Source organism: Aythya ferina (genome assembly GCF_964211825.1).
Source record: "Aythya ferina genome assembly, chromosome: 4".
Lineage (NCBI taxonomy): Eukaryota > Metazoa > Chordata > Aves > Anseriformes > Anatidae > Aythya > Aythya ferina.
The window spans coordinates 67650850-67677270 of NC_140300.1; the positions used below are offsets into that span (position 1 = coordinate 67650850).

Genomic DNA, 26421 nt, shown 5'->3' on the forward strand with positions numbered 1-26421 from the left:
TAAAGCCCGTACTACTTCCAGTGAGGCAAAAAGAGTAGGCTTGAAATTACTCCAATTTCTTAAAATTATGCCTTTGTATAAACCTAAGATACTCTTGGCCATTCTCCAATGCACAGCACAAATGTACTATAACATTATGGTAACTTATTACAGTAAAATATATCTTCATTAGGTTTACCTCTTAGTGCTGCTATGTAACTAATTTTTCAGTAGCTTTAGTTTTCGAAGATAAATGCATTTAATCTATTAAGTTGCCAAAGAGTCTTTAAAGAAATGCAGAAATTCAACTGGTATCTTTGCTGAGTGATTATGCGGTTGTAAATAGCAATCTTTTATTTTATTTTTGTCCTGGAGGGTATAGTATGAATTATGCTGTAAATGCCCAGAGCACATGAAGTTTCAATTACCGCACAGAATGTACTTAAACCAAAGAGAGAACGGTTCATAGTAGCCTAGAAACTAACTAAAAACGCTGCTTGTATAGTGTGTGTGTTTGCTGTTTTGTGGGTTCAATGAGGAGTGACTTCAGTGGTGTTTGTAAATGCTTAGTGGTACGTAGTGCTGATGGTTTCTGTTCTCAGGAGAGCATGAGAGATCCTGTATCAACAGAATTTTGTAGTATGTAAGGGCTGTGCAAGCATTTTTTCTATGGTTACATATCCAGAACATTCTTGAGGGAAGATGAGGGAATAATGGGCAAATGTATTGTTCCTTTACAAAGGATCTGGAACAGCTTGTCCTGATAAACTCTACATGACCAGTGAATGTTAGGAAAAAAAATAGTAAGCTATAATAGTAGTAAAATAGTAAGCTATAAGCTCCTATGCTCCTTTCAAAAGGAAAATATATTTATAGTAAAATTGTAAGGCAGTGTTTAGAAATGGGAACAGATGCTTGGGAATCAGATCTCCTCATTTTATGTGTGTTGTTTTGTTTGTAATCTTTAGGCTCTTTGCTTCTGTTGAAGTTACCATGCTTGGAAAAAGCAGTACTTACTTTATAAGTCTCAATATCCAGTTAATTTGTAAGAATGATCTATGCTGAGATTGCAGGTAGATGGAGAAAAGAATCTAAGGTTGCAAGAAAGATAATCTGTTGGAGGCATGGTTTAAATTTGATTCCAGGAAATCAACCAGTGTGACATAGCAGTATATGAAAAAAAAATCCATGAGTTAGGATGTTAGGTTTTTGGGTCATCTGGCTTTGTGATAGTAACATTAAATGTTTTTGGAGATTTAAAAAAAAAAGTTTACTTAAACTTCATCATATGTTTGTGAAATAGGAGGTGGAAAAGAAAGCAAAATAAATTAAATTTAAAAACGTGCTTGAAAACAGCTTTAATACAAAGTGTTGCCAAATCACAGCTGATGTGATTGTAATCAGTCTAGATGATGATTTAGTACCTGTCAATTTTGGTCTTGGATTTGGAATTTACAATAAACGACTTTTGGGTGTTTTTTTTTTTTTTTTTTTTTTTTTTTTTTTTTTTTTTTTTTCCAAAGTGTATTTCAATCCTGCTTATTTATCATCATCCTCTTCTCTTTTTATCTGGATTAAATCTTACTACTTAGCTGTTTTTTTTTGTTTTTTCAGTTGATAGAATCAACATGCACAATGGATGAAGCGATAGCTGCTGGTTTGAAGTTCAATGATGAAGGTATGTTTGAAGCTGCAGACTTTGCAAGGGGAAAGATGAGAAGAGGATGCATACCAAAATTGAGAAATAGAAAAAAATAAAGGGAAATATATTCTGTGAAGTTCAGGATGGCTTTAAATGTGGGGTCTTTTAAGTAAGCGACTTTTGTTGTTAATGGTTCCTGTGTTGCTTGGAAGTTGAGGTAAATAGCAATAGGTTAAAGATAGTAGTACTAAATGTTGTGGGTGAGAAACCTGGTGATAAAAAAGAATTGTAGCCATTTCTAACTAGAACTTTTCTTGTGTCAAGCCCTGTCGTGATTTTCTCTTCAGGTTGACAAGTCTGTAGACTTGTAGTTCCTAGTAAGAACTGGTAGGCTTAAACACTAATGCAGATAATTCCTCGTGGTTCTGTAGCAAAACATCCACCAAACCATGCTTTGAGTTCCCAGAGCTTGTTTAAGGTTTTCTTTTTCTGCATCTGAATTCCCGCAGTCTCATGATGTTACGTGATGTTACCAAAGAATCCCAAGATGTGGGAATGTGTAGAACGTGATAAGCATGTAAAAAAGGTCATCATTCTCAGGCTTTGGGTTTTGCTCTTGACATCACCTAAGTTAAGGGTTTAAACCTCTATATTCTGTTAATCTTTTTGACTGATTTGTCATGTGCTTGTGGTGGGAGAAGAGTGAAAGGTCATTATGAATATTATGTCTTAAAAAGCTGTTTTATCAGTCTCAGTCTGTTTACAGTGTAGTTGTCTGTGACTTTCTTGAAAGATCTTCATGGTTTGGATAGGATGGAGAAAGCTGTTTATAATCACTCTTGATTATTTTATTTAAGTGGTTCATGTGTCTTTTCGTACAGATCAATTTTGATTTTGGATTTCCATGGATTTGGAAACTATCTGTAGGAAGCTCATGTGCTGAGGGAGAATATAGTTCTATTCTGTATCTAACGTAGAAGATGATCTTGTGATAATTCAGTTCTCCCTGTTGTACTTGTATACAAAAGTCAGAAGAGGAAAAACATTACAACTTCCAAGATTTTTAATAGTTAATGAAAAGCTCATTTAAAAAAAACAAAAACAAAAACCCTTTAACACAGGATTTTCAACCTTTTAATCTAACCAGACCATGCTTTCTGACTGTCGAGTATTTTGAGGTTACCGCCGTGTGCATGATTCTATAGATAGGTGGGGAGAAGCCAACACATTCTCAAGGGACATGCTACGTCTGAGTGCTGCTCCTGGAAAAACCCTTCCTGGAAGATGATGATTACTTTTCAAGGGTTTTGATTAGTATTAAATCACTTCACGCTAATAGACATCTCTAAATTTTGGTGCAATTCAATGTCTGAACTAAAATGCTGATTTCTGGTATTTAGACTCTGCCTTTTGGCCATTTTTGTGTTGATCTAAGGGTGCTGTTTCATATGCTTTCGATAGAAGCCCACAGAAGAATCTTGGCAGCAGAATTCTCTTCAATCATATCTGTTATATAAAATATTTAGCTAAGAATGAGCATGCCTGATGGTATAAATCATCTCATTTTTGGACACATTTTTTTAAAAAGTGGAAACATCATTGAACATCTGCTTCTCCATGTCAATTTTTGACATGCTTTACTTGTTACGAGGTGTTGACTGGGTGAGAAGTGAGGGACAAGATAAAGTATTATGAAGTATAATTTGGCTTAAAAAAAAAAAAAAGTGGCCTGACAAAGCATTCTTAGTTTGGTCCTTTCCTTAATAGTGACAAAACTTGTATTTGTATAGTTTGAATTGTTGTTTCTATAACTCAAATAAGAATCATTGCAGATAACTTACAGGTACAAAGATCAGATGTGACACACGGGAAAAAAGTGTGCACGAATGAAAGATGTGAAGTTACAGCAATACCTTCTTCTTGTGATTCGTTTCCATTGTTGCTTTCTATACGTCTTGAAAACTATGAAATCAGTGTGGGTTCTTCTGAGCTAACGCCTCAAGTGAAGTTCTCTGATGTTACTGCTTTTTGAACAGACAGAAATGACTGTCTCTTTCATAATAGTGTAAGAAAGTCACTGTCATAAGGTGTTTTGCTTTTTGTAGTGGTAACAACAAATAACAGTGGAAATAATTACAAGTGCCTCTAAAATTTGAAACCCTTGAGTTGCTTTTCTCAGTGCTTGTTGATTAAAAAGAAAACACGGAGTAAGGTTTTCTCTGGAGGGTCCCATGTACCCTGCCTACACTCCAAGGATGAATGCTAACTAGCAATCATACAGCTTCTTCATTCCCTCAGCAGTGTTGCCTTGGTCCAGGAAGCAAAAATTAGGTATACCTTGCAAAGTGAATGCCTTTAGGAAGTTGTTTTTCAGTTGTAGATGCATTTAGTTTTAGATGATCACAGACTGATTTATAAGTAATTTTATATTGGTAGGTTCCTGAGATCATGGTTATCCAGATTCTCCACTGCAGCTTAATTGTCACTCAAATTGCTCTTGACCAGTTGTATTTATTTCTTTGGTTTTCCTCCAAAGACCAACATTCATTCAGCCCATGACTTCAAAGAAAGGGGGTTAATCTTGGAAATACTCTATGAAGCCTGTGTGGCAGAGAGGTTTGCAGGGTCCCTGTTCACGTTCAGAATTAACAATCCTGAATGCAGTTCTAGTTGATCTTAAGCAATCTTAAGATCTTAACTCCTTAACTCTTCTAGTGCTTTACCCAACAGCAGCCTGACTGCCCTTAGCCTTGGTATCAAGGCTAAACACATTTTTCAGTCTTAAGCTAATAGTACGTTGTGTTTTTTTTTCCTGCCCATATTGTTTAATGAGATTCTTGGGCAGAAAAGTCAAGTGCGTTGTTCTCTGAATGCTGAAGGAGAGCTGCGTCCCCCCTGTCGACATATTCTCTGGATTCTTTGAGGTGCGCTGCTTCTGTGTGTTTTATATGGGTATGTAGAAATGAATATGCTCCGAAAAATCTTACCAGCCTTTTCTGGTAGATATCTGGAACTTGAATGAAGAGCTAGTTATTGCTGGTGCTTGTCTCTGCCTTTGGGAAGTGTTATTTTTTTAATCTATATGCAACTTCCATTTTTGATACCAGAGTGAATTAGTCTAGTGGAAAATGTATTTGGAAGTATTTTCATACAAAAATGTGTTTCTGTGCAAAGATGTGAAGGCTTAATTCTTCACAATTAAAGCTATTTTGGTTGTCCATATGGTCCTTTGGATTTGAAAGCAAGCGTGTTTTTTGTGTGTGATCAGCTGAGCTCTGCTTGTTTGCTGACTATCCTTTGGCAGTCTGGGATGAGAGGTTGGCTGCAGATGCTTGTGACAGACATGAAAGCTCTGCCAGCAGGCTTCCAGAAAGATTGGGAAACTTTAAATAATTTGAACTACAGTAAAAAGAGTAAGAGTAACATCTACTAAGAGTTGCTGCTTCACGCAACATGAGGTGTGCATCGTGGCAGTGAAAATGCACCTGACTGGGCAGGTCTTAATGCTCAGATGGTAATCTCTGTTTATCACCTGGGCCCAAAGATACTCAAAATTCTGGCTCATGTAAACTGTTCATAAATAATTCAGGTATCACTGATATTTGGTTATCTCTGACTTGATACACATAGTTCTCTTAGAAGCGTTTTGATTTAATGTTGAAAACTGTTTGATAGTAACCTCTAGTGGGCACCTGAGCCAGAAATCAATCACCAGCACTTCCAGATTGGCAGTGGAGTGCGTTTCATAACTCACAGCTTGGTTTTAGCCTTGGTTAGGCACCAAATTTCCAAAAGCACTCAGCTTAAATAAAATCTTTCTTTTGGAAAACTACTACTGTTAAAAGAAAGATACAACTTTACTCGTACGTAAAAATATGGGGCAGTTTAAAAAAATAAAGCTGTTTCCTATGAGACATAATTACTTAGTTGCCAGAGTACTAAATAAAACTTGAGGAGGTAAATAAGGTAAAGAAATGTATTTTCAAGCAGCGGCTGGGCTTGGAGTTACTGCGCACCTGTGGACTGTAGTAAGAAACTACTACAGAAGACCATTCAACATCTTGTGCAGTTAACAAGTAGTTCCTATAGCTCTGGTTTGAATCATCCTACTGTATTGAGGTAAACTTAATGAAAGTAATTTCCAGTTCTTTTCTGCTTCCTTTTTAAAGCTACCTTTCGCAAAAGGAAATTAGAAGATTCTCCCACAAACCGTGACAACAGTGAGCAATCTGCAAAAAAGCCAAAAGCTAATCGTGTAAGTATTGGGTTTTCTAAGTGCTATGAAGTAAGTGGAAGTGTCTGACTTGATCAGCGACAGTAGTGTCATGAACTTTGTGTTTTTTATCAGAAAATCCCATCAAATTCAAATCTTGCCCTCTGAGTTTTTCTGCTTTATTCTTTTTGGCAATGCTAAGTGAAGCTACCTGTTTTGCTCTTCAATATTTATAGATTTGTGTCCTAATTAGCCTAGTTACTGCTCTCAGGGTAGAAATTGATGACAGGTAGCAGCAGTATGTGAGGAACTGGGTACAGTTCAGCTGCTGTGAATGTTAACGGGAGTTATCAGCTATGAGGCAACTTGCCTCATCGGGTCATTCCTTATTTTTCCTCAAATACGTAAAGTTCAACATCTTTTGTTACTCTTATCCTTTGCTATAGTAGTGATAGAATCAGAGAATCGTTTAGGTTGGAAAAGAACTATGGCATAGGGAAATCTTGGAAAGCAATGAATCAGATAGGTTAAATGCAGTGACTACTTTGACCTTTGTGCACAGATACTGAACTACTACCCAGCTGGTATAGCAAACAAGCTTCACTGGACCTGGTTTTAGGCAGCGGTTTGATTTCTATACTTAACAGTTCTGTTACAGTTAAAAGACTGAGGAGTGGGGAAAAAAAATCCTCTGAAATGAGGATTTTTAAAATTTGTACTTGAGATTAGTAATGGGAATGCTTGCAGTTTTTTTAGCTCATGCTGAGAAATTTTCTCTCTGGGATAACTGGCTCCAAAAGCTAGAGCACGCTACATCCCTTTACTGGCTCTTGTATTTACCACAGCTCTTTTCCTAATGGTGCTGTGGACTCACTGAGGGAAGGAACCATGACCTCTGTTACCTGGAAGTACTTCTGGGTGATTTAGTTTGTTTCGTTTAGCTAAGTAAATAAGTATGTTGCTATCTTTGCTGTAGATAAGTAGACATGTAACCACTTTGCATTCAGTTCCTGGGAAGGAACTTGCTTAATTATTTATTTTTTTTGAGTATGTAACAAAACAGCTTGTGGCATGTAGAAGTTTTGGCACTCGTTCATAAGAAACCTCCCTCTTTCCCAACTTAGAGTAGCTGTTAGTGGAGCTCATGTTGACGAAAACTTTTTGCCAAGTTTTGATGTGACTTTATGGTGCTTTGACACAGTATTGGTTCTGTTGTGTTTTTGTTTCTTTTTGAAACATATAAATCTTCATATAAACACGCCAATTGACATGTTTATAGGCTCTGGCGAGTTAAATACTACACACATGTTAATCTCCTTAACCTCCTGAATGTTAACCCTACTGCCTGAAATATGCAGAAACACTACTAACTATAGTTTTTATTTTAAAGAAATAAGAACTAGATAATTTTAAATTTTTTATGCTTTGGTATGTAACTTTGCACTGTATATGCTAATCAAATAAAGAATGCCAGTCTTTCATGACGGAAGACTTTCTACACTCTTGAAAGTTTTAGCTGTATTTTGAGTATTGATTGTGTATGAGGAATCACTTCTGCAACTTGAGATTTGTCTTAAGTGCTTTTGTCATTTGGAGTGACTTTTTAAGGTAAGCAGTATTGATTAGGTTTGATTTCTCTGTAAATTGCATTAAGTCTAAAACGGATTATTTTTTTTAAACATAGCTGGATGGGTCAGAATCTCAAAGACAATGGGAGAAGCGAGAGATGCTTGTAAAGAAGCTGCAAAATACATTCCCCGGATTGGATAAGGAGGTGAGCTCATGTCTCCTGATAACAAATCAGATTTTGATTTCTTAAGAAAATGGTAGCTGTCAGTAGTCCAAATGAAGCAGTCCTTATACCAGCAGTGCTCTCAGAAGGTTTCAAGGAAGGCCTTCACTGCTCCTTCCCTTGGAATGCAATTTGCTGTTGACTGAGAGCAGCTGGAATTAGTCAATGACTATACAGAACTTCCTGTCCTGCTGTTTTGGTCCTGATGGCAAGCCTGGCCTCTTATAAAATGTATGGGGAAAATCGCCCTCCCTCTGGCCCTCACCCCCCACAGAAGATAAGGTAATGTGTGTGTTGCAGTAGTTTAGTACCTGCAGATACTCAGCAACTGATCAGGGCCTTTGAATACTGTACTTTTAATTTGTTGGAAGCAAAGCTTGTTTATGTGTTCCCACCCTTTTGAAAAGTGGAGTGCAGGTCTGCGCTAAAGATGAACTGAAGGTTTTTCTACTTCTGATTTCACTTCTTTTGAATCCTCTGACTTAAGGGGGTAGCGGAAGAGTATTTGCCTTATGGGATTAAAATTAAGTGTTCATATCTCAGTGTTAATATATTGAGAATTCTAGTTTTTGCTTATCTTAACTACAAAACAAAATTTCTCATCGCCTACTAGGAACTGAGAGATGTACTTCAGGAACATAACTGGGTGTTTCACGAAGCACAGGAAGCTCTGAGAGTATTTGCGGAAGACAGTGAAGGTAAAGACAGATTTATAATCCATTTTATCCCAAGACAAAACAAACAGGCTTATAGTATAAATCTTTTCTAATGTCCAGCAGCGACAGTCGTGACAGCACTACATCTAGAAACTTTAACTGGTACTTGAAAATAGTATTGAGGAAGGGAAGATAGAGGTAAAAGAATGAAACTGGATTTTTCCTTTACTTTTCAGTATCATGATTTATCATTCTTTATAAGAGAGAATTATTTTTGCCTTTCTAATATAGGTTTACATAAGGAATTGTAATTACTTTTATCATAAAATATATTCTGAAATGTGTCAAAGCTGACACTTGTTCCCCTTCCACTTCCTTAAAAATAAGTTGTTTTTTTTATAACTTGAGTAATTTGTAATTCAGTAACTGCCAATATCTGCATAGGTGACATGTAACATAAGCTTATTTATATTTTTGAAATACTTTTTAGTATAGAAAAATACTAAAAACAGGCATTAAACTATGCAACCAACATGTAAATATCACTACATTTGTTGTAGTAGGGAACAAGAACTCAAAAACTGTGACCCCAGGTAAATCTGCGCATTAGAACTTAAATACTGTTTAATGAGTTGATGACTTTTCAGAGTGTTACACAGCTGTCAGAAATGTGTCTGTTTTGCTATATCAGCTGTTTTCAGTGCTCTTGGGGATAGGATACTATTCTTAGTTCTCTCTACTTGAAAGGAATCCAATTATCCGTATGCCTAAGGTTGGTTCCTTACCTTCTCAATAACCAGAAGGAGAAACAATAGATCCTGGGATTGGAGTTGCTCACTAGCAAGCTGGGGTTGGGCAGAAGAAAAAGCATTGCAAGTGAGATGCTGGGGGGGGGAAAATCCTTCCTGAAAATGAGTTGCCCACATGCTGTTAAATAATCTCCATCTTACTTCAAGGCAGTAGTGTTTTTGTGGTATGAAATACCTAGGTCTTCCAGTTTCTTTAGCAGGTGCATGTTTGTTTTTTGTTTGTTTGTTTTTTACCCTGCATTTAATGCTTCACTGAGATGCTGTAAAACAGAAGAATGTATAATTTGGAGGGGTGGAGGGTGAAAGTTGGTTTGTTTACTGGAATCAACAGAATTCATTTTTGGCAGTTGGAAAGAGTGGGACTGGTATCTCATCCCAGTAGTATTATCACAACTCTTAAGCTATAAGAGGTTGCTCTTACCTCAAAGCTTCTGCAGCTCACACGTACAATGTTGTGTTGCTCTTCTGTGTTCTAGGATAGTTGCTCAAAATGCTGTGCTATTTGAGCAATATACAAATTAGTGTTGTTCACCTACTCCTAGTTAATACTATTTACATGTTTTAAACAGACGTGAATGGCATTTGCTGCGCTTTTTTCCCTTCTTGGTAACACCTGCTGTTGAGGCGCTGTGTTGATATAAAACACAATTTTAATATTACGTATGTGACTTCATTTTGGAAGAGCAGTAGTTTTTAATTTGCCCTTAACCAGTATGTGTTGACTTGTTGCCTTCTCTACACCACACCTGTAGGCGTGGAATTTCCTTCCAAAAGTGAAGTTTCGGACTGGACCAAAGTCTCTGCAAGCAGCAGAAGTGATGAGAATAAACAGAAATTGAAGCGGAAATCTTCTGGGAGGGAGCAGAACGGCTTTAGGAAAAAAAGCAAAAGTGTTTGGAGCACTAAAAGAGAGATGGAAGACTCGGAGGACGAGTCAGGTTCCGAAGAAGGTGGTAGCTCCCTTGACCAGGACTACAGCAGTGGTGACGAAGTGATGGAGGATGGTTACAAAGCTAAAATCCTTAGCTTCCTGCAAGATGCTTCCCCCAGTGAACTCACGCTGATTCCCCAGTGTTCTCAGAAAAAGGTTCAGAAGATAATAGCGCTCCGGCCCTTTAATAGTTGGGAAGCTCTGGTAAGTCTGCATTCTTGTTTTAATATCCCCAGCGTGCCTAGAGTCAAGGTGTCTTCGGTCTAGAGAGGCATAGATGGGTGGCCTTAGCCTGATTAGGCTAAAATACTACATTCATTGTAAGCCAATAGCATTTCAAACAGTGTCATATGACCTAATTTTGAATGAATTAAGGGGTGATTTTGCTTAAAAACTCAAGCTGATTGGCTGACATTACTGTCACTCACTTTTTAGCGTAGAAACTTGGTTGATTTCACTGCAGAAGAAGAAATTAGAGCTTTCATTTAGGAAGGAGGTGTTTGCTAGCCTGTTCTGAGCTGTTTGAGCTGAAAACCCATGCAGAAGACGAGAATGTGGCAGAACTTTTACTGCAGCTACTCTAACAGCAGCAGCAGCAGCTTCAAGGGTAGCTCCATGATGAAGATGCCAGCATGGATATTTTCAGTTTTAGACAAGGAACAGTCACTGTCCGTGTTTTGTTCTTTTTTTAATCTGCTTCAGCTTTGTCTCTAGCATGGTTTTGCTAGCTAAGCAGCGCAGCCATTTTTTTAATGGAGCAAGCTGCTGTGTTTTTATTAACAAAAGGTAAAGCATCAGAAGGCTAAACCACAATCCACAATAGAAGAGAAAGCAATAGCTCTTGGTAAGTAGATTATCTGCTGTCACTGGGATGTTACTTTCAAATGTTTCCCATGGTTTGTTTGTTGCCTTCACCTTTCATGCATTTCAGTTAACTGCAGGACGTCAGACCTAATACGGGCAGTGTTCTAATAAGAAATTTGAAGTGCGTTACGGCAGGCTGTCTTGGTTTAATTATTAGTGCTTTGAATTTTAAGTCAATAACTGTGTAGGCCTTCTTAAGGAGTAATTGGTACGTGTTTTTTTTCTTTCAACCAGTCTGTGTTTTGAAACCACCCCACTAATAAATACAAGATCTGTTTATATTTCTTTAGAGAAGAATATGATTTCTTCGATATGCATAAAAACAAATAATAAATATTATTGTGTGTTTTACCACAAAATAGCAAAAGTTACTAAAAAAAACTTTCAAGAAAACAAAATGATCTTTGTAAGAGTTGTCTTGCAAATGGGGGAGATAAGAGAGAGATCCTTGAAAAAAGAAAAAAAACGAGGTACAGATATGCTGCAAAAAAAAAAATCCGTTTTGCCTCAAGCCTTTGGCTTCTTAGAGAACATCTGTCACACGGCAGTTCCTTTCTAAACTTGTTGGGTTCTGCCTGAGCTTAATTCTCTGCAGAAATATTTGCTACAGGGCTCTTATCCTTTTCTCTGTGTAAAATATTTAACAGAAAAACTGTATGGGCCTGTTCATGTTCCAAATATTTCTTTCATAAAAAATTGCTGCTGTCAGCAACCACATGTTTGTCTAGTGTTGTGAATACTTGCCCAGAGTAGAAGTAATTTGCAGGAAACTTCAGCAGATGTTTAATATCAGAGTGATTTAATTGTTTATAAAGATCCAGTAGCTTAGTGACCCAGCATTTTTCCCTACCAATTAATAGAATGGTAGAAAAATGTAGAGGGTTGGTTGTTTATAGCACTGAATAAATTGACTTAATTTTAAGGTATATTTTTACTGTAATAATATCTACTGTAAAGATACTGTAAGTTATTTTGGTAAAACCTTTGTAAAGCACTCAATGTTACTGTTATTTAGGAGAACAGAGGAAGATCTTAAGGCTCTTTGCCTGAGGTGAAGATTAATGGCATTAATAGGAAAGCCTGTTCAGAAATTGGATGACTTATTCCAGGAAAACTTAAATTAAAATGCTAATCTTTTTCCAGTCAAACCTTTTAAGTTGCCTTAAGACTCTTTTTTTTTTTTTTTTTTTTTTTTTTTTTTTTTTTTTTTTGATGGATTTAAACAGATTTCAAACTTAAGAAATTACTGAGAATACTTGGAATTATTTAAATATCTGCTGTAAAAATACTTAGGGCAGATGTTTAACTTGATCTAGTGATGCTTGTAATGCACAGGAAAAAAAATGATTAAACAAGGTTCTTAAAGTAAATGAAGAGAGCTGAAAATGTCTTCACTCACAAGAATGAATTACTTTGGCAACTTATAAGTGCTTGTGCTGTAGATCCACTGTAACTTCAAGGAGCGTAGTTTTATGCAATTTTCCATGTTAGAGATAACACTCCCAGCTAGTTTCCTATCAAATACCATCTTGCATGAGTGGTGCTTGGATATTTCTTGGAGGCTTTAGCTATCTGTTTCTTCATTTGTAGTATCAATGGTTTTCTGGGTGAGTACTTGTGACCTCCCTTGGAATATACTGTGTGCCTAACGAGAATAGGAGGTTGCATATATTGGGATGCTTGTTTTCCTAAAAAGTGTATTTCTGAGTCAAAGTGTGTTGCTTTCTGACTGGGGGGTATCTAAGCGTGGTGTGGTGTTGTAGAACCAGACAAAGCATAGAGCTAGGATAAAAGAGGGTGTGATGCTGAAATTGGTGATCTTGAGGAGCAGTTGAGGGGCATCTTCTGGGATGGGTCATTAGGGATTGTAGCACCGGGAGAGCAGGTGGGTGACATGGGGTAGACAAGCTAAAGGGCTGCCAGCAGAAAGAGGGGTTGTGGGGACTAGGAGAAAAGGGAGGGAGGAGTATTGAGGACAGGTCTGTTTGATACCTGCTGCCTTTCCTTCTCCTTCTTACTCTAAAAAACTCGGTGATGAATTATTCCTATAACTGCACTCTTTTTCCAAACTGTTCAAATTGGCTCATGTTGGAAATGTCATCCTCAGAAAACAGGTTATAAACCATGATCACATAACCAAAATACCTGTAGGTGTTCAGGGTGTGTGTGAAACAAGAGAGAGACCAAAGACTGGCTAAAAAGGCCAGAAAGAGCCTATCTGAGCCTTCTGGGTTTCTTGTTTCTTGCCCTGTTGTGTTTGTGTGATACAATTTCATGTTGATTCTTGTAACTGTGGACATGCATACTGGAGGGAGCTTAATGCTATTTTAGTTTCTTATTTTTAAGGTTTTATAAGTAACTGCTTAAATTTCCTCTTTAGTGTTGTCTCTAATTGCTCTCATTTGCAGTCTTACAGTTTCTGTCCCAAAGCAAGCCATCTCTTTTGGTAATGAAAGACCTCAAGTGATGACAGTAGTTTTAAAAGAACTCAAAATTCTTAAGGAATACATGCAAGTTATACCAGTGACACTAAATATTATGTGGAAATTTTGACATAGCACATTTTAGTTTGTCATTTCATTTGAGTCATCACCACCCCCTAAAACGTAGACTTATCTGTCATATTCTGTTTGCTGCTATAGTATACGAGGTAAGAGAGAAACATCCCCAGGGAGGGGAGCTTCAAATCTGCTGTCATTTGTTGTTCTGTTTGGCTGTACATGTACAAACTCCCACAAAAATGAAACTAGGAAAAAAAAATCCAGAAGTCTTGCACTAGAAGAAACAGAGTGAACGCAGCAAATAACATTGGGTTGGAAATGGATGCTGATCGAAGTGAAGCTGGGCTTTTTTTGATCAAGGTTGAGGCTGTCTTTTATCCTTAAGCAGTGAAGTGAAATCCTGAATTGCTTTCACGTGATCCAGACTAAAACTGAGCAGGCTGCCAGTGTGGTTGGTGGTCGTTCACCCTTGGGCACTGCCGTCACGCGGGATCACTACGGGTGTTTGCTCAGGTGTGCTGTGGAAGCTTCCATGTTCACGTGCCCACGATGGCCTCAAAGTTTTTGGACCCCTTTGGAAGGCAGCGGGTGCGAGCCCCTAGTCACCCAAAGGCTCTCCGCAGCTCTACTCATGTTGTACGTGACAGCATAATGCTGTTTTTCCATGTGCAAAACAGTGGCTAAATTTTTTCTTGTTGTAACTTGGAAATGAATGTTAACGTGCTGGTGTGAAATAATAGAACTTTTTAAATAACAGATGGCTTCATTCTCCATGCCTTCATTTATAGATTACAGGATTTAGATTCGTGCCAACCAGAGCTTTAGGCATCAAAACAAATGTTGAAATTTTTTAATCGCCTATTAAAAATCATGTTCTTTGCAACTGTTTATTAAGAGATGTCTACTTAGAAAACTTTTGCACAAGTGTTGACATGTGTCTTTAGCCTGGTTTAACCTATGACTGTTGGTAAATTTTTTTTTTTTAATAGACAAAACCACAAACAAAATAAGACTGAACACTGTAACTGAGGACTGTCACTAGAGGGCATTGCTTGCTGGAGTTTTCTGAAGTCAAACCACGACCTACCTGTATTGGTCATTTTACAGAAACTGGTTTTTACTCTGCCATACTGATCGCTTAATGCATAATAATTGTTCTATGTTAACCCCTTCCTTTTAAGAAAGGAATAATAGGAGGATATATTCCTGTTAAGCCTTGTGCTAAATTGTAACAGATGCAGATTTTTCTGAATTTCAGTCAGGTGTGGTTTCACACACAGGGCAAACCTGTACTTCAGTTTCAATAAAAGAATGGCGACTCCAAAGGTACTTGTATTCTTCAATTCTTAAAATTTGTTGATGAAGGACAGTGATAAGGAGTCATAGGGGGGGAGAAAAACGTGTTTTCATAGAACGATTCAGGTTGGAGAAGACCTCTAAGATCTTTTACTCCAACCTTCAATCTAGAAGTGACAAGTCCACCGCTAAACAGTGCTAATGTGTTCTGTATCTACGTGTTTCTTGGAGACTCTTTTGAGTAGTTGAGGATGGTGGCAGAGCAGTTACACCACTTAAAGGTCTGTTCTCAGCCAAGACAGGAGAAAATACCTGCCTTTTATTTAAGGAATCAAAGTGTTATGGAAAGCAAAACGTACTCATGGATCAACTGCATGTTTCTGTTTTCAAGCAGTGGTGTGCTTCAACTTTGTAAACCAGGCGTGCTCAGGAGTTAGGGCAAACCTTGTATTAATGGGTATTTCAATCAAAGATTCCAGTATTTTGACTCATCTGCCAGCTTGCTTGCTGTGGCATTTAGAAAATGTATTTGTTTTGCAGAAGGGCAAGTAAGGTTCAAAAAAAAAAAAAAGATAATACTGACTTCAAACATACATGTGCTAAAGAAAGCACGCTGAATCTTGCTAAAATTTTGTCAAAATGGTGGTGCTATCATTGAAAACTACCTGTATGTGCTAATGACCAGGACGTTTTATGCAAGATTACAAAGAAGGTAGTATTCATTGCAAGGAAAAAAAAAAGTTTAAGTGAATCTGAGTTTGATAAAGTACCTTAATGCTGTTGTGGTGTGACCCTGGCAGGCAGCTGAAACACAGAAAGCAGCTCTGACCCCACATGCGCACACGCTCCCCCCCAGCAGGGAGAGAGGGAAAATTGGAAGGAAAAAAGTGAGAAAACTCTTCAGTCAGGATAGAGAGAATTAACTACAGAAAGCAAAAGCAGCACACACAAGCAAAGCAAACCAAGGAATTGATTTACTACTTCCCACTGGCAGGCAGATGTTCAACCATTTCCAGGAAGGCAGGGCTCCATTGCGTGTAACAGATACTTGAGAAGATGAGTCGTAACTGCAAATGTTGCCCCCTCCTCCTTTCCACCTTAGCTTTGGTGGCTGAGCAGGGTGTCAGGTGTATGGTGTGGGATACTGCTTTGTTCAGTGTCCTGGCTGTGTCCCTTCCCAGGTTCTTGCCCATCCTCACCTTCCTTTCTGGTGTGTCAGTATGAGAAGCTGAAAAGGCCTTGACCCTCTCTAAGCACAGCTTAGCAAAAACTAAAACATTGGTGGGTTATCAACACTGTTATGGTCACAAATCCAAAATGCACAACCATACAAGCTGCTGGGAAGAAGCTAACTCTGTCCTAAAACAAGTACACACAAAAAAAAGTGAAGAACTGAAAGAGATGAATCTAGTCTTGGCTGGTTTTCCGAACATGCCAGTACTTGGTGACTTAAAAAAGAAAAAAAAAAAAAAAAAAGTTATTTTGTGGAATTTTTTTTAACCCTGAAGTCTTTGTTTGTTTTTTTCACTCTGCCCACAACGGAATTGAATGTTCTATTTGAGATACAGTTAGATCTGGGATTTAATAATGCTCAGCTGTGGTTGGATGCATAATGAAATGTGTATTTTTCCCTACTAAGAAATCTACTACTATCTCCCTGCTGTCAGTTTTTCTGGGTTTGTATTTTTTTTTGTTGTTGTTCATGCATTTTTTTGTTTGTTTTTTGTTTGTTTATTTATTTTAACAGGTCTGTTGCCAACCCCTTCTAGGCCAGCATCAGTTTCTTAATAGCCTTCCTCATATCTTGGTTTGCTTTGATCCTTATGTTATGCTCATACCTTGTGTTTTTAATATCTAGCAAAGATAGCCAGAGCTGTTCTATATTAATCCTTGGTATGCTGCAGGTGGATAGAGGGAAGAGCAGCAGCTACACAAATCACTTCATTTTTCAGGGCATTCCAGTAGAACAAGGAACTGCTGAAGTGCTTTGTCTCTTGCTGTTCTAAGAAAGATTAGGGGAAAACTTGCTGAAAGCCTAAGGAGCAAAACATGAGTCCTCCTGTGCTGGCAGCACAATCTTGTAAAGCTTTGTGAACTGAAAGATGATAGGCATAGTGCTGGGAGTTGTAAACCAGTGTTTGATCTGCTACTTCCCTGTCTGTTACCAGCGTTCACAGTATTTTATTCTTTTGTTTTGCAGTTCACAAAAATGACTAAGACTAGTGGCTTGTCAGAAGACATCGTGTGGAATTGCAAGATCCTGCTGAAGGAGAGGGACGTGGTTCTCAAGCTCATGAATAAATGTGAAGACATTTCAAATAAACTAACAAAACAAGTAACTAAAATTACTGAAGATGGAGGATGTGGATGGAACATAGAGCAGCCTTCCATTCTGAATAAGAGGTGTTGTTATTTGTTAAATATTTGAAAGGGTGTTGGATAGTAAGCTGTGCTTGAACGTCAGGATTTTCAAAATTGTCCCGTCTAAAAGCAGAGTTGTGTTTGCTCAGCTGCTCTCAGGGATCTAGCCAGGGATGCATGTGCAATGCTTGAGGGAATGCAACAAACGTTTTTGAGTGCATCAGGAAAGCTGATAAGGATTATGAACAAAAAATATATAACAGTGTAATGGCACCAATTTTTTATGAATGTAGAATTTTAAGTGATGAGATTGCAAGTTGTCGCTGTCTTCCAGACAAATGAACAAACAAAACTGCTTCACTAACAGAAAACCTTGTGTGTCAGATGTCAAACGATACATAATCTGGGCAGACTTGTAAAGGTTATCAGCTGCACTGGGGACCTCAGTAAGAAAGTAGATACGCAAAATGATCTGGAACTCTATACAGTGGGAGGAATGCAGGGGGATGCCCTGGAGGAAAGGGTTTCTTCCAGGCAGATAAATTGGTAATAGAGAGTTGAGGAGGATTGGAAATAGGTGACAGGCAGAGGAATGGGATGGGACAAATTTTTGAAAAGGTTAGTAAGTGTGGAGTTGAAGTGGCCAGAGTAGAACCTAAATTAGGCTTTGTAAGGTTTAGTGGTAAGTAGCAAAATAATTTTGCTACTGCGTGAAAATAGAAGCAGAGAGGGAAAGGGAATTGCATGAAGGGAGCTTATCAGTGGTGGTTTGTTTTGTTTTGGTCTCTTTTGGCAAAAAATGCTACAGTAGGCGATTTGGTGGAGTGTTTTGTGGATTGTGTGTGTTTTCTGTTTGGTGTCCACACTGGCAGCAATAACTATTGCTTCGTATTTTAAAAATTACTGGCTATGTAACACTTTTTAACTGGTTGTCAATCACTAATTTAAAAGAAAGGATTTTATTGTAGTGTTCATTTTGATTGTTTAACGCTTATGAGAATTCAGATGCACTTCTTAGTTCAGAGATGCTCTTTGGTGTTCAGGTGATGAATTAAATAGTTCATGGTTTTTCTCTGGATTGGAGTAAAATACAGGCAGCATTAAATTTGCCATACTCTAATGAACATAAGTATAAAACTGTTTCATGGCAAAACAAACAAAAGATGGTAACATGGTAAACCTGAATTATTATTATTTTTTAAACAGTTTGGAACTGAAGCCATATCAGAAGATTGGTTTGAACTGGTTAGCACTTCTTCATAAACATGGATTGAATGGTATTTTGGCTGATGAAATGGTAAGTGTGAAACTGGTTATTTAAGGACTGTTGAAAGTATTGTAAGTGACTTTGTTATAATCTGCTTAGGACTTGGAAAAAATGAAAGAATTTGTCATTTATTTTTAGCTAACACGAATCACAGTTTCTCCAAATGTTTCCCATATTTTTTTTTCAACACAAGTAGTTGCTGAGCTCTCAACTTGAAAGTAAAAGGTAACCTGAGATTCATGGACAGTGATAATTACAAGTCATATGATGTCATCTGATGGAAAGGAACCAGTTTGTACCACAAGATCATCCTTGAACCATTTATTTTCATAGCTCTGTGCAAATAAATACCGTTCACTCTGCTTGTCCAGCGTTTAGCTGTAGTGAGCCCCTATCTTCTGCATTTCTACATCACCTTGAAAATAGTTAAATATATGGGGGGAGAGGGAGGGGGACAAAAACAGCACAAGCCTTTCCTGCTTCTCCAGCGTTTTGACCATATATTGTCAATATGCCCCTCGTGAGTTGCAAAATTAGAGAGTTTTGTTTGAGGTTTTGAGTGTCAACTGATTTTAATCCTGGCTGTCTTTCGTGTTGTGATAAACTGAGTGAATAGATTGATTTGCTTCACTAAGCCATAAGCAGCGTTTCGCAATTTCTGTGTTTTTTCATACCTGTTAGCACCAGTTCATTCTTACTTTCTGGTAGAGAAGATAAAATTTCAAATCCATGGTGCAAAAGACAGTAAAGTGAGCACTGGTAGAAATGTAAGCATATTGCAAACAAACGTGATTTCCCTATTAAATTTCACTTTCAGAAATAGCTGAACTGTCATTTGCATGATTGGTTCAGATGCAGGGAAATGGTGAGTTTCCAAATGAGCTGTTGTCTGAACCACAGTTTCTTGAAGATTTGAGGGATGAACTAAAATGAAAAACTTCATGTGTGATGCAGGTTAATACCTGATGCTCAGATGTTGAGCTGAAAAGATAATTGAGTTTGACTGGAGCTGTACTTGAGAAGGAAATGTCTTCCGAAAATAATGCTGATTAATTTTTTTTCTTTGCAGATCTGTAGTCTTTAGTTAACACTGACTACAGTGTAATCATCTTAGGAATATGAAACACTATTATGTTCTAGAGAGTATAAATTTTGTTTAAATTGATTTTATTTTTTTTTTCCTCCTAGGGCTTAGGAAAAACAATTCAAGCTATTGCATTTCTGGCTTATCTCTACCAAGAGGGCAATAGAGGTCCCCACTTGATAGTCGTGCCAGCTTCAACATTAGGTAAGTTGTAAGCCTCAAAATTATTCTTTTTTTTTATTATTATTATTATTTTTTAAGAAAGAGACTGGGGAGGTAACTGGATGGGCTGTCAAGTGAAGATAACACTTTCGTGAAAGAAAACAGTTTCCTTCTGGTGTGATATTCAACTCCATAAATCATCTGAAATGGAATGTAATCTGTACTAGAGGCATGCTTGTACTGAATTAATTAGAGCATATTAAATAAATCCATGTTAAGTCTGTCTGCTTCGCAAAACAAACAAACCTGCATGTTACAATTTGATCTTGTTTAGCTAAATCTTTTACTGAATATTGGCTGAAATTTCTAGTCTTCAGATGGTGCTTCATTGCATTCAAAATATTCAATGCCTTTTTCGTCTTTGCATAGAATCTTTAAAGGCAAATCAAAATCCTAAAACAATTAAGCTATTAGTGTGTTTTAATTGTGTTTTGGTTGTTTAATGACATCAGTTGAAAGTACAAAGAATAGAGTGGAAAAAAATACATCAACAAAGCTGATGAGTTTTAGGAAAAGTTAGTTCTTTGGAGTTAAATTGGGTTTATTGAATGACTAGGAAAAAAAGCAGCAACTTTAACTTAGGAAGAAAATACTGCTCTTAATTTCTGAAACCAATACTTTTTTTTTAACGCATCAGAAAAGTTGTTCGACATCACTTCGAAATTGGCATTATTGGTATGCTTTTAAACCTACTAGAACCCAGGTTTTCAAAATCCAAGGTGTTGTAAATGAGTGCTTTTGTGAAGTGAGCTGTAGAGGCTTATAAACTGTAGTGGCAGCTTGGGCAAGCCAATATTATTTGATGCTGTCAAGCAGGTAAAGCCTGGGAAGCAGTGTGCCTATAGTTTCTCTGATACTTTTCCATCGAGGGGTCTTTTCATCCCTAGCTTGGGTCCAAGTGGCATTTACCAGAAATCCCCTTCCTCAGTGGTTTGTGATTGTTTGAGACTAACCCTCACGCACAGTGTACTGTAAAGCACTTTTCCCTTTGGCCTGATAACATTATCAGTGGCTGCTTTGATGGCTGCACACCTGGGACTGTATAGAGTTAGGAAGCTTTCCCAATTCCCAGAGGCATCGTATTTCCTCATGAAACACTTCTAAATGAAAACGGTCAATAAATTAAATGGTTGCTTCTTGAGGAAATAATGTCGGGGGGAGAAATCAGGCTAAGAAGTAATGAAATGCAGTAGATACTTGTATTATTTTAGACCTGGTAAGGTGGTGGCTGTAAACCATGCATATTTGATTTCAGCAGGAGTTTGGAGTGTAATTTAGTTAAGCAGTAGGAAGAGTCGCATGAGAAAGGTTTATTTATGTTATTTTCGAATTGCTGTATAAAACTTCTGAAACCTCTTGAAGGAAGACTGTAATGGTTCCTGCTTTGTCAATTGTTGATTGCTTAATTTCCCTAAATGCTACCATTTCTCCAGTGTTTAGAAAGCAAATTCTCTCAAACGTTAAGAAGTATAAGGGATTTGCATTAAGATCAGGCTTCTGTTTTAATGCTGAGGTGCATTTGGAATTATGTAAGATGTGAGTATAAATAACCTTGTCTTTTTTTAAATGATGTCTTACAGATAACTGGATAAGAGAAGTTCATCTGTGGTGTCCTGAACTGAATGTCCTTTTTTACTATGGTGAGGAGTGCAATTTAGAAATTAATCCAAGGATACAGTTGGTTCCATGTACAGCCTCAGCAGACATGAGTTGTTCATAGAAGCATTATTTTTAAGTAACTGTTTAAATACAGATATTTAATACTGATAGTATTCCTTTATACCATCTTTATTTTTATATGCATTAAAATTACATGTAGTTGTACTCATGTAGTGTTTTGTCCTTCTATAGGATCCCAGGAAGACCGGAAACATCTCCGGGCAGACATTAATAATAAAGTTGTAGATTTCAATGTCATTGTAACTACGTAAGTACAATAGTTTTAAAAAAAAAAAAAAAATTAGTTAGCATCTACTGACCTCTAGTGGTATAACAAAATTAGTTATCTGCCAGTTATATTTTACTAAAGACCATGAGGTTTTCCTCAGTCTTTCTGTGTGGTGTTTGGCAAGAGCCAAAGGCAATTGGGGTTATTTTTTTCAATGTCACTTAACGAGGGGTGTGTAAAGCATGTTGACCTATCTTTGCTTTGCATGTGAAATTCAGAGAACAAGTAATGAAAAAGCAATGTTTAGAATTCGGTAATGGGAAAAGGAATTTCATTTTCTTTTCAAGTAATGATAAAAAGATGTTTATTAATGCTGTAGCAGGTACTGTGTTTTTGTAAAAGTTTGGTATGTGTCTTGTGACTTGGAAAGTGTTGCAAAAAGCATTGACTGATAACTCACATGGCTGATTACTTCTAGGCAGCTGTAGTTTAAGGCCCCTTATGTTTCTTTCTGTAACTCTTAAAATTATAATTTATATATTCTATATACTAAATTATATATAATATATATATTTAGTACATGTATATAGAACATAATGTAGTTGTGGTAGCAGAATGTTCATGTTAAATTTGCATTTAATGTGCGTTTTTATGATGAATTCTTCTGACAGGTATAACTGTGCAATTAGCAGCTCAGATGATCGAGGACTGTTTCGCAGGCTGAAGCTTAACTATGCAATTTTTGATGAAGGTCATATGCTCAAGAACATGAGCTCTGTACGCTACCAGCACCTCATGACAATTAATGTAAGGGACTTAGTAATAACCCCCTCAACAAACAACTCTTTTTACTGTTCTGTCATTATGGGTAGTGGGGAAACAAAAGAAATATTGATTTTAAAAGTCATAGATAGATCGTGGTCCAGAACTTGGTGATGTGCAGGTGATGTTGAAATTTCAGGAGTAGATCCTGCATTATAAGCTCTTTCAAGGGAAACGAGTTTGCAAAAAAATGTAGTTAATATCTTAGAGCATCATTACAACTAGAGTAGTAGTTCAGTTTCAGTGTTAAGCAATTTCCTAGTTTAAGCTACAGTAAAGATTATAAAATTGCTATTCTGAAAACAAAAATGACTCATATAAAAATGTTGTAGTATATAAGGATGTATTCTGATAGGACTACAAAGGAAAAGCTAGCTTTAAAATATTTTTTCTTGTAGCTTGCACCCTAAGTTAATAGCATTTAAGAGAAAATTTGAGTACAGCCCTTTTTCTAATGACTGATTTATCGCTGTAGTATTGGTACAATAATAATATCCTTACCACTTGAATTACTGCAACTTATTTTTCAATATTTTTGTTAAATGCATTTTTAAGAAGCTGATCTCTGAGACTTTAAATTGTGACATGTACTTGCAATTCAAAACTTGTTCTTAAAATATTTGATTTCCTTAAAGATATGATATGTGGGCAATGAAAAAAAACACAGGGATTTTCTTACATCTGGATTATGCTTCTTGAATAATCTTAAATTGATCTGAGGTCAATTTCCCGCAGATCGCCAAAGTATCTTGTTGACTTCACCAGGAAATAGTTCCATGAGATTTAAGTATATTTTAAATTTCAATAGTTACAATTTAAGTTCACTTTCTCAGTTCTTCATGAGCTGTGTTGCTTCTTCTAATACTATTTTTAATCCATTTGACTAATTTTTCTTATTACTATTTTTCACTTCGGATGAATAGGCAAAGAATCGCTTACTGCTAACAGGAACTCCGGTTCAGAATAATTTGTTGGAATTGATGTCTCTCTTGAATTTTGTCATGCCACATATGTTCAGTAGCAGCACTAGTGAAATCCGAAGGATGTTCTCTTCAAAAACAGTAAGTGTTGTATATTCTTTTCTCCAAGTTAACATTTTTTTTTGCCATACTTCTGTGTTGTTGATACCTTATGGAAACAGGTAACGTGATTACAAAATCAAGAAAGGGAAACAATGAAATAAACCATTTCAAGTGGAAATATGTCATAACAAGGTGACTCAGAATGTTAGGTTATATTAGATCTGTCTCTTATGGCTCAGTTTCCCTAAAATCTAAAAAATTGACAGATAGCATTGTTACAGCTGAAAATTTCAAAATGCAACTGAGTTCTTGCAATATTTTCTTTAGAAGAGTGCTGAAGAACAAAGCATATATGAAAAGGAGAGGATTGCACACGCGAAGCAGATAATAAAACCATTCATCCTAAGAAGAGTAAAAGATGAGGTAAATTTTATTTTTAAAATAATTGTTCCATAGCATCAAAAAGCCTGATGATTTTTGGGACTAACATGATTCAGTGCTGTATTTCGTCAATGCTAGTTTTACCTGTTTATCTAAGAAAAGCAGGAAACTTGAGCTACTCTTCATCTTCCAGGAGTTTGGAATTAAGAATGTGACCTGCTGCTGCAATTTGATATTTAGATGCTCAGTATTTGTTGACTGTTTGCAGCTGGGAATTTTAGTTAAGAAAGATCACTGAAAGATTATTTAGCGCACTAAGCAGTCAAGTGAGAGATGTCTTCATTTTAAAATCCAAAACCTATCTGCTTCTATTTATAATTGGATGTGTAAAACACTGGGAAGTTTTAATAATCTGAAAAGCATATCTATATCTTACTGTGATTCTTACACATTTAGTAATTTATTTTTCAAACTGACTACTGTGATTAATAGCAGAGTAGCTTCCAAGTATTGCATTTGTTATTTTGTGTGTTTTTTGAGGTGTGCAGGTCATGTTACTTGAGTAGTGTGTGTGAGATGTATAACCCAAAACACGTGCTTAATTTGTAAATCAGTCTGTTGACTCAGTTTCAGTTAGTAAAGTTGCAGCCAATGAAAGGGTGAATTAGAAGAAAGAGTACAATAGCTTAAAAGCAGGCTTGTAAGATAGCAGTCAGTAATTCCGTACAGTTTTTACATGCTACTTTTTCTTTTCCTGTCAGGTCCTTAAACAGCTACCTCCCAAAAAAGATCTCATTGAATTATGTGCTATGTCTGAGAAACAAGAGCAACTCTACTGTGATCTCTTAAATAAGCTAAAGAAAACCATTAACAGTAACGGTATGTGATGGTGTCTCATTTGCCTTTGCTGGATTTCTTTTTCCATGCCTACGTTGCTGTTAAACGTGACTATAAAAATCTTTGCTTTCAAGAGATGTCTAATACTCATAGTGGCTATATTCCTTCTATTTTTTTTTTCCTAAGTCCAGTTAATAGGTGAAATATTAAATGTAAAGAATATTCCTTATAATATTCTGAGAAATAAAGATGCATTATATACCTGTGAGCTGCTTCTGAATATGTTATTCCTTTGTTGACAGAGAAAAACTCTGATATGGGAAATGTAATGATGCAACTTCGAAAAATGGCTAATCATCCTCTCTTACATCGTCAGTATTACACAACTGACAAGCTTAGGACAATGTCCACACTCATGCTCAAGGTAAGGCGATGAGATTCAACACAAGTTCTTAATTTTAATTTAGTGCAGCTTAAATAGACTTTGTCAGTCCTTTGGTCAAAAGTGTGTCTTTGCAAATCTTAATTCATTGTTGCTGCTTTTTTATTTCTGTGTCTATCCAGTGCTCTAATCAAGCTCTGTATGTGTTTTAACACTGATTCTTATATCAGGTGTTAGAATGGAGAGAACAGTTCTGGGACTGCAGTCATCTCTTCATTAGCACCCCCTTAATGCTTCTTCCCTCCACCCCAAAACTTAAAACCAAAATACTTATGAAAAGGTTTTGGGAGGACACTTGAGTATATTGGTATTTGTTGAGTAGCAAGAAATCTAGGCTATACAGAAGTAAAATAGGGAATGTAAAATAAATACTGTACTATTAATTTTTTTCGTCGTATGGCTGGGGTTAATGCCTGTGGAGTTTGGGGAAAATTGTTGCTGTTTCTAAAGTACAAACAAAAGAGAATTTGGACATGCAGCAGGTACTTAAGGAAGTTGCAGCTGGCTTTGAGTATCTCCAGCTTGTTTAAAAATAAAGCCAGACAGGATTGGGGGAAGGGGAGAAGTCACCTATTGGTTTATGAAGGATTTTTGTCCCCTTTTTATTCCTGCTCATACCATCGTACTCTCCAGATGTGGCTTTTCTTTTCCTCTTTCTTCCAGGCATGACATCCCTCTACCCACCCTACATCTTGGGCTGGGCTTCCCATGTCTTCTACCATCTATCCAAGGATTGGATCTCCCTTTTAGGGAGTTGCCTCTTCAGGGGAAGAGATCTGATACGGGGGTGAAAGATCATAGGGCTTGATGGGAACTAGGTAATGACTGTGGAGGTTGAGCATATACTTCTTAGTTTTTGGTAGTACAAACTATTTTAAAAGCTGAATTGCAAAGTAACAATCCTCTACTATAAACCTGGGGTTCTAGAGTTCATCTTTTGTTGCTTGCATGAGCCATGCTCTAGCATTTGTCCATGTCTAGTTGTGCTACTTTGTTTTTGTTCTTTCAGAAATGTTGGATGTAATTTTGTTTGTATTTTCTAGTCTGCTTAGCAAGGTTGTGTATTGCATTATTTCCCTTCATTTTTTTGCTAATAGGAACCCACACATTGTGATGCAAATCCTGACCTTATCTTCGAAGATATGACAGTAATGACGGATTTTGAACTACATTTGCTTTGTAAGCAATACGCTAATGTCAGTGACTTCAAGTTAGACATGGATCAGATCTTGGATTCTGGAAAGTTTAGAGCACTGGAACGTATTCTGTCTGAACTTAAAGAGAAGGTTTGTAGTACCAATGGCTGAAATGTCCTTTCCTGTCCGTCTAATGGCCATCTCTAAAGAACTGTTACCATCTGCTCACAAGTAGCTGTATATGCAGGCCAGTTGCTTTTGTGCGGAGTGTTACAG

General features: G+C 36.9%; 1 protein-coding gene across 2 annotated transcripts in view; it reads left to right on the top strand.

Annotated features, from left to right (window-relative positions):
- SMARCAD1 (SNF2 related chromatin remodeling ATPase with DExD box 1) overlaps positions 1 to 26421 on the top strand; it is a 119962-nt gene that overhangs the window by 90052 nt on the left and 3489 nt on the right. For both annotated transcript variants that reach the window (XM_084518347.1, XM_084518346.1), the window contains exons 4-19: positions 1594 to 1657; positions 5791 to 5876; positions 7519 to 7608; positions 8240 to 8324; positions 9844 to 10226; positions 16884 to 17086; positions 18251 to 18341; positions 19500 to 19599; positions 21198 to 21257; positions 21469 to 21544; positions 22177 to 22312; positions 23251 to 23388; positions 23677 to 23772; positions 24492 to 24609; positions 24870 to 24991; positions 26107 to 26295. In XM_084518347.1, coding sequence (XP_084374473.1) covers positions 1594 to 1657; positions 5791 to 5876; positions 7519 to 7608; positions 8240 to 8324; positions 9844 to 10226; positions 16884 to 17086; positions 18251 to 18341; positions 19500 to 19599; positions 21198 to 21257; positions 21469 to 21544; positions 22177 to 22312; positions 23251 to 23388; positions 23677 to 23772; positions 24492 to 24609; positions 24870 to 24991; positions 26107 to 26295 — 2037 coding nt within the window. The remainder of the gene's footprint in view (positions 1 to 1593; positions 1658 to 5790; positions 5877 to 7518; positions 7609 to 8239; positions 8325 to 9843; positions 10227 to 16883; positions 17087 to 18250; positions 18342 to 19499; positions 19600 to 21197; positions 21258 to 21468; positions 21545 to 22176; positions 22313 to 23250; positions 23389 to 23676; positions 23773 to 24491; positions 24610 to 24869; positions 24992 to 26106; positions 26296 to 26421) is intronic.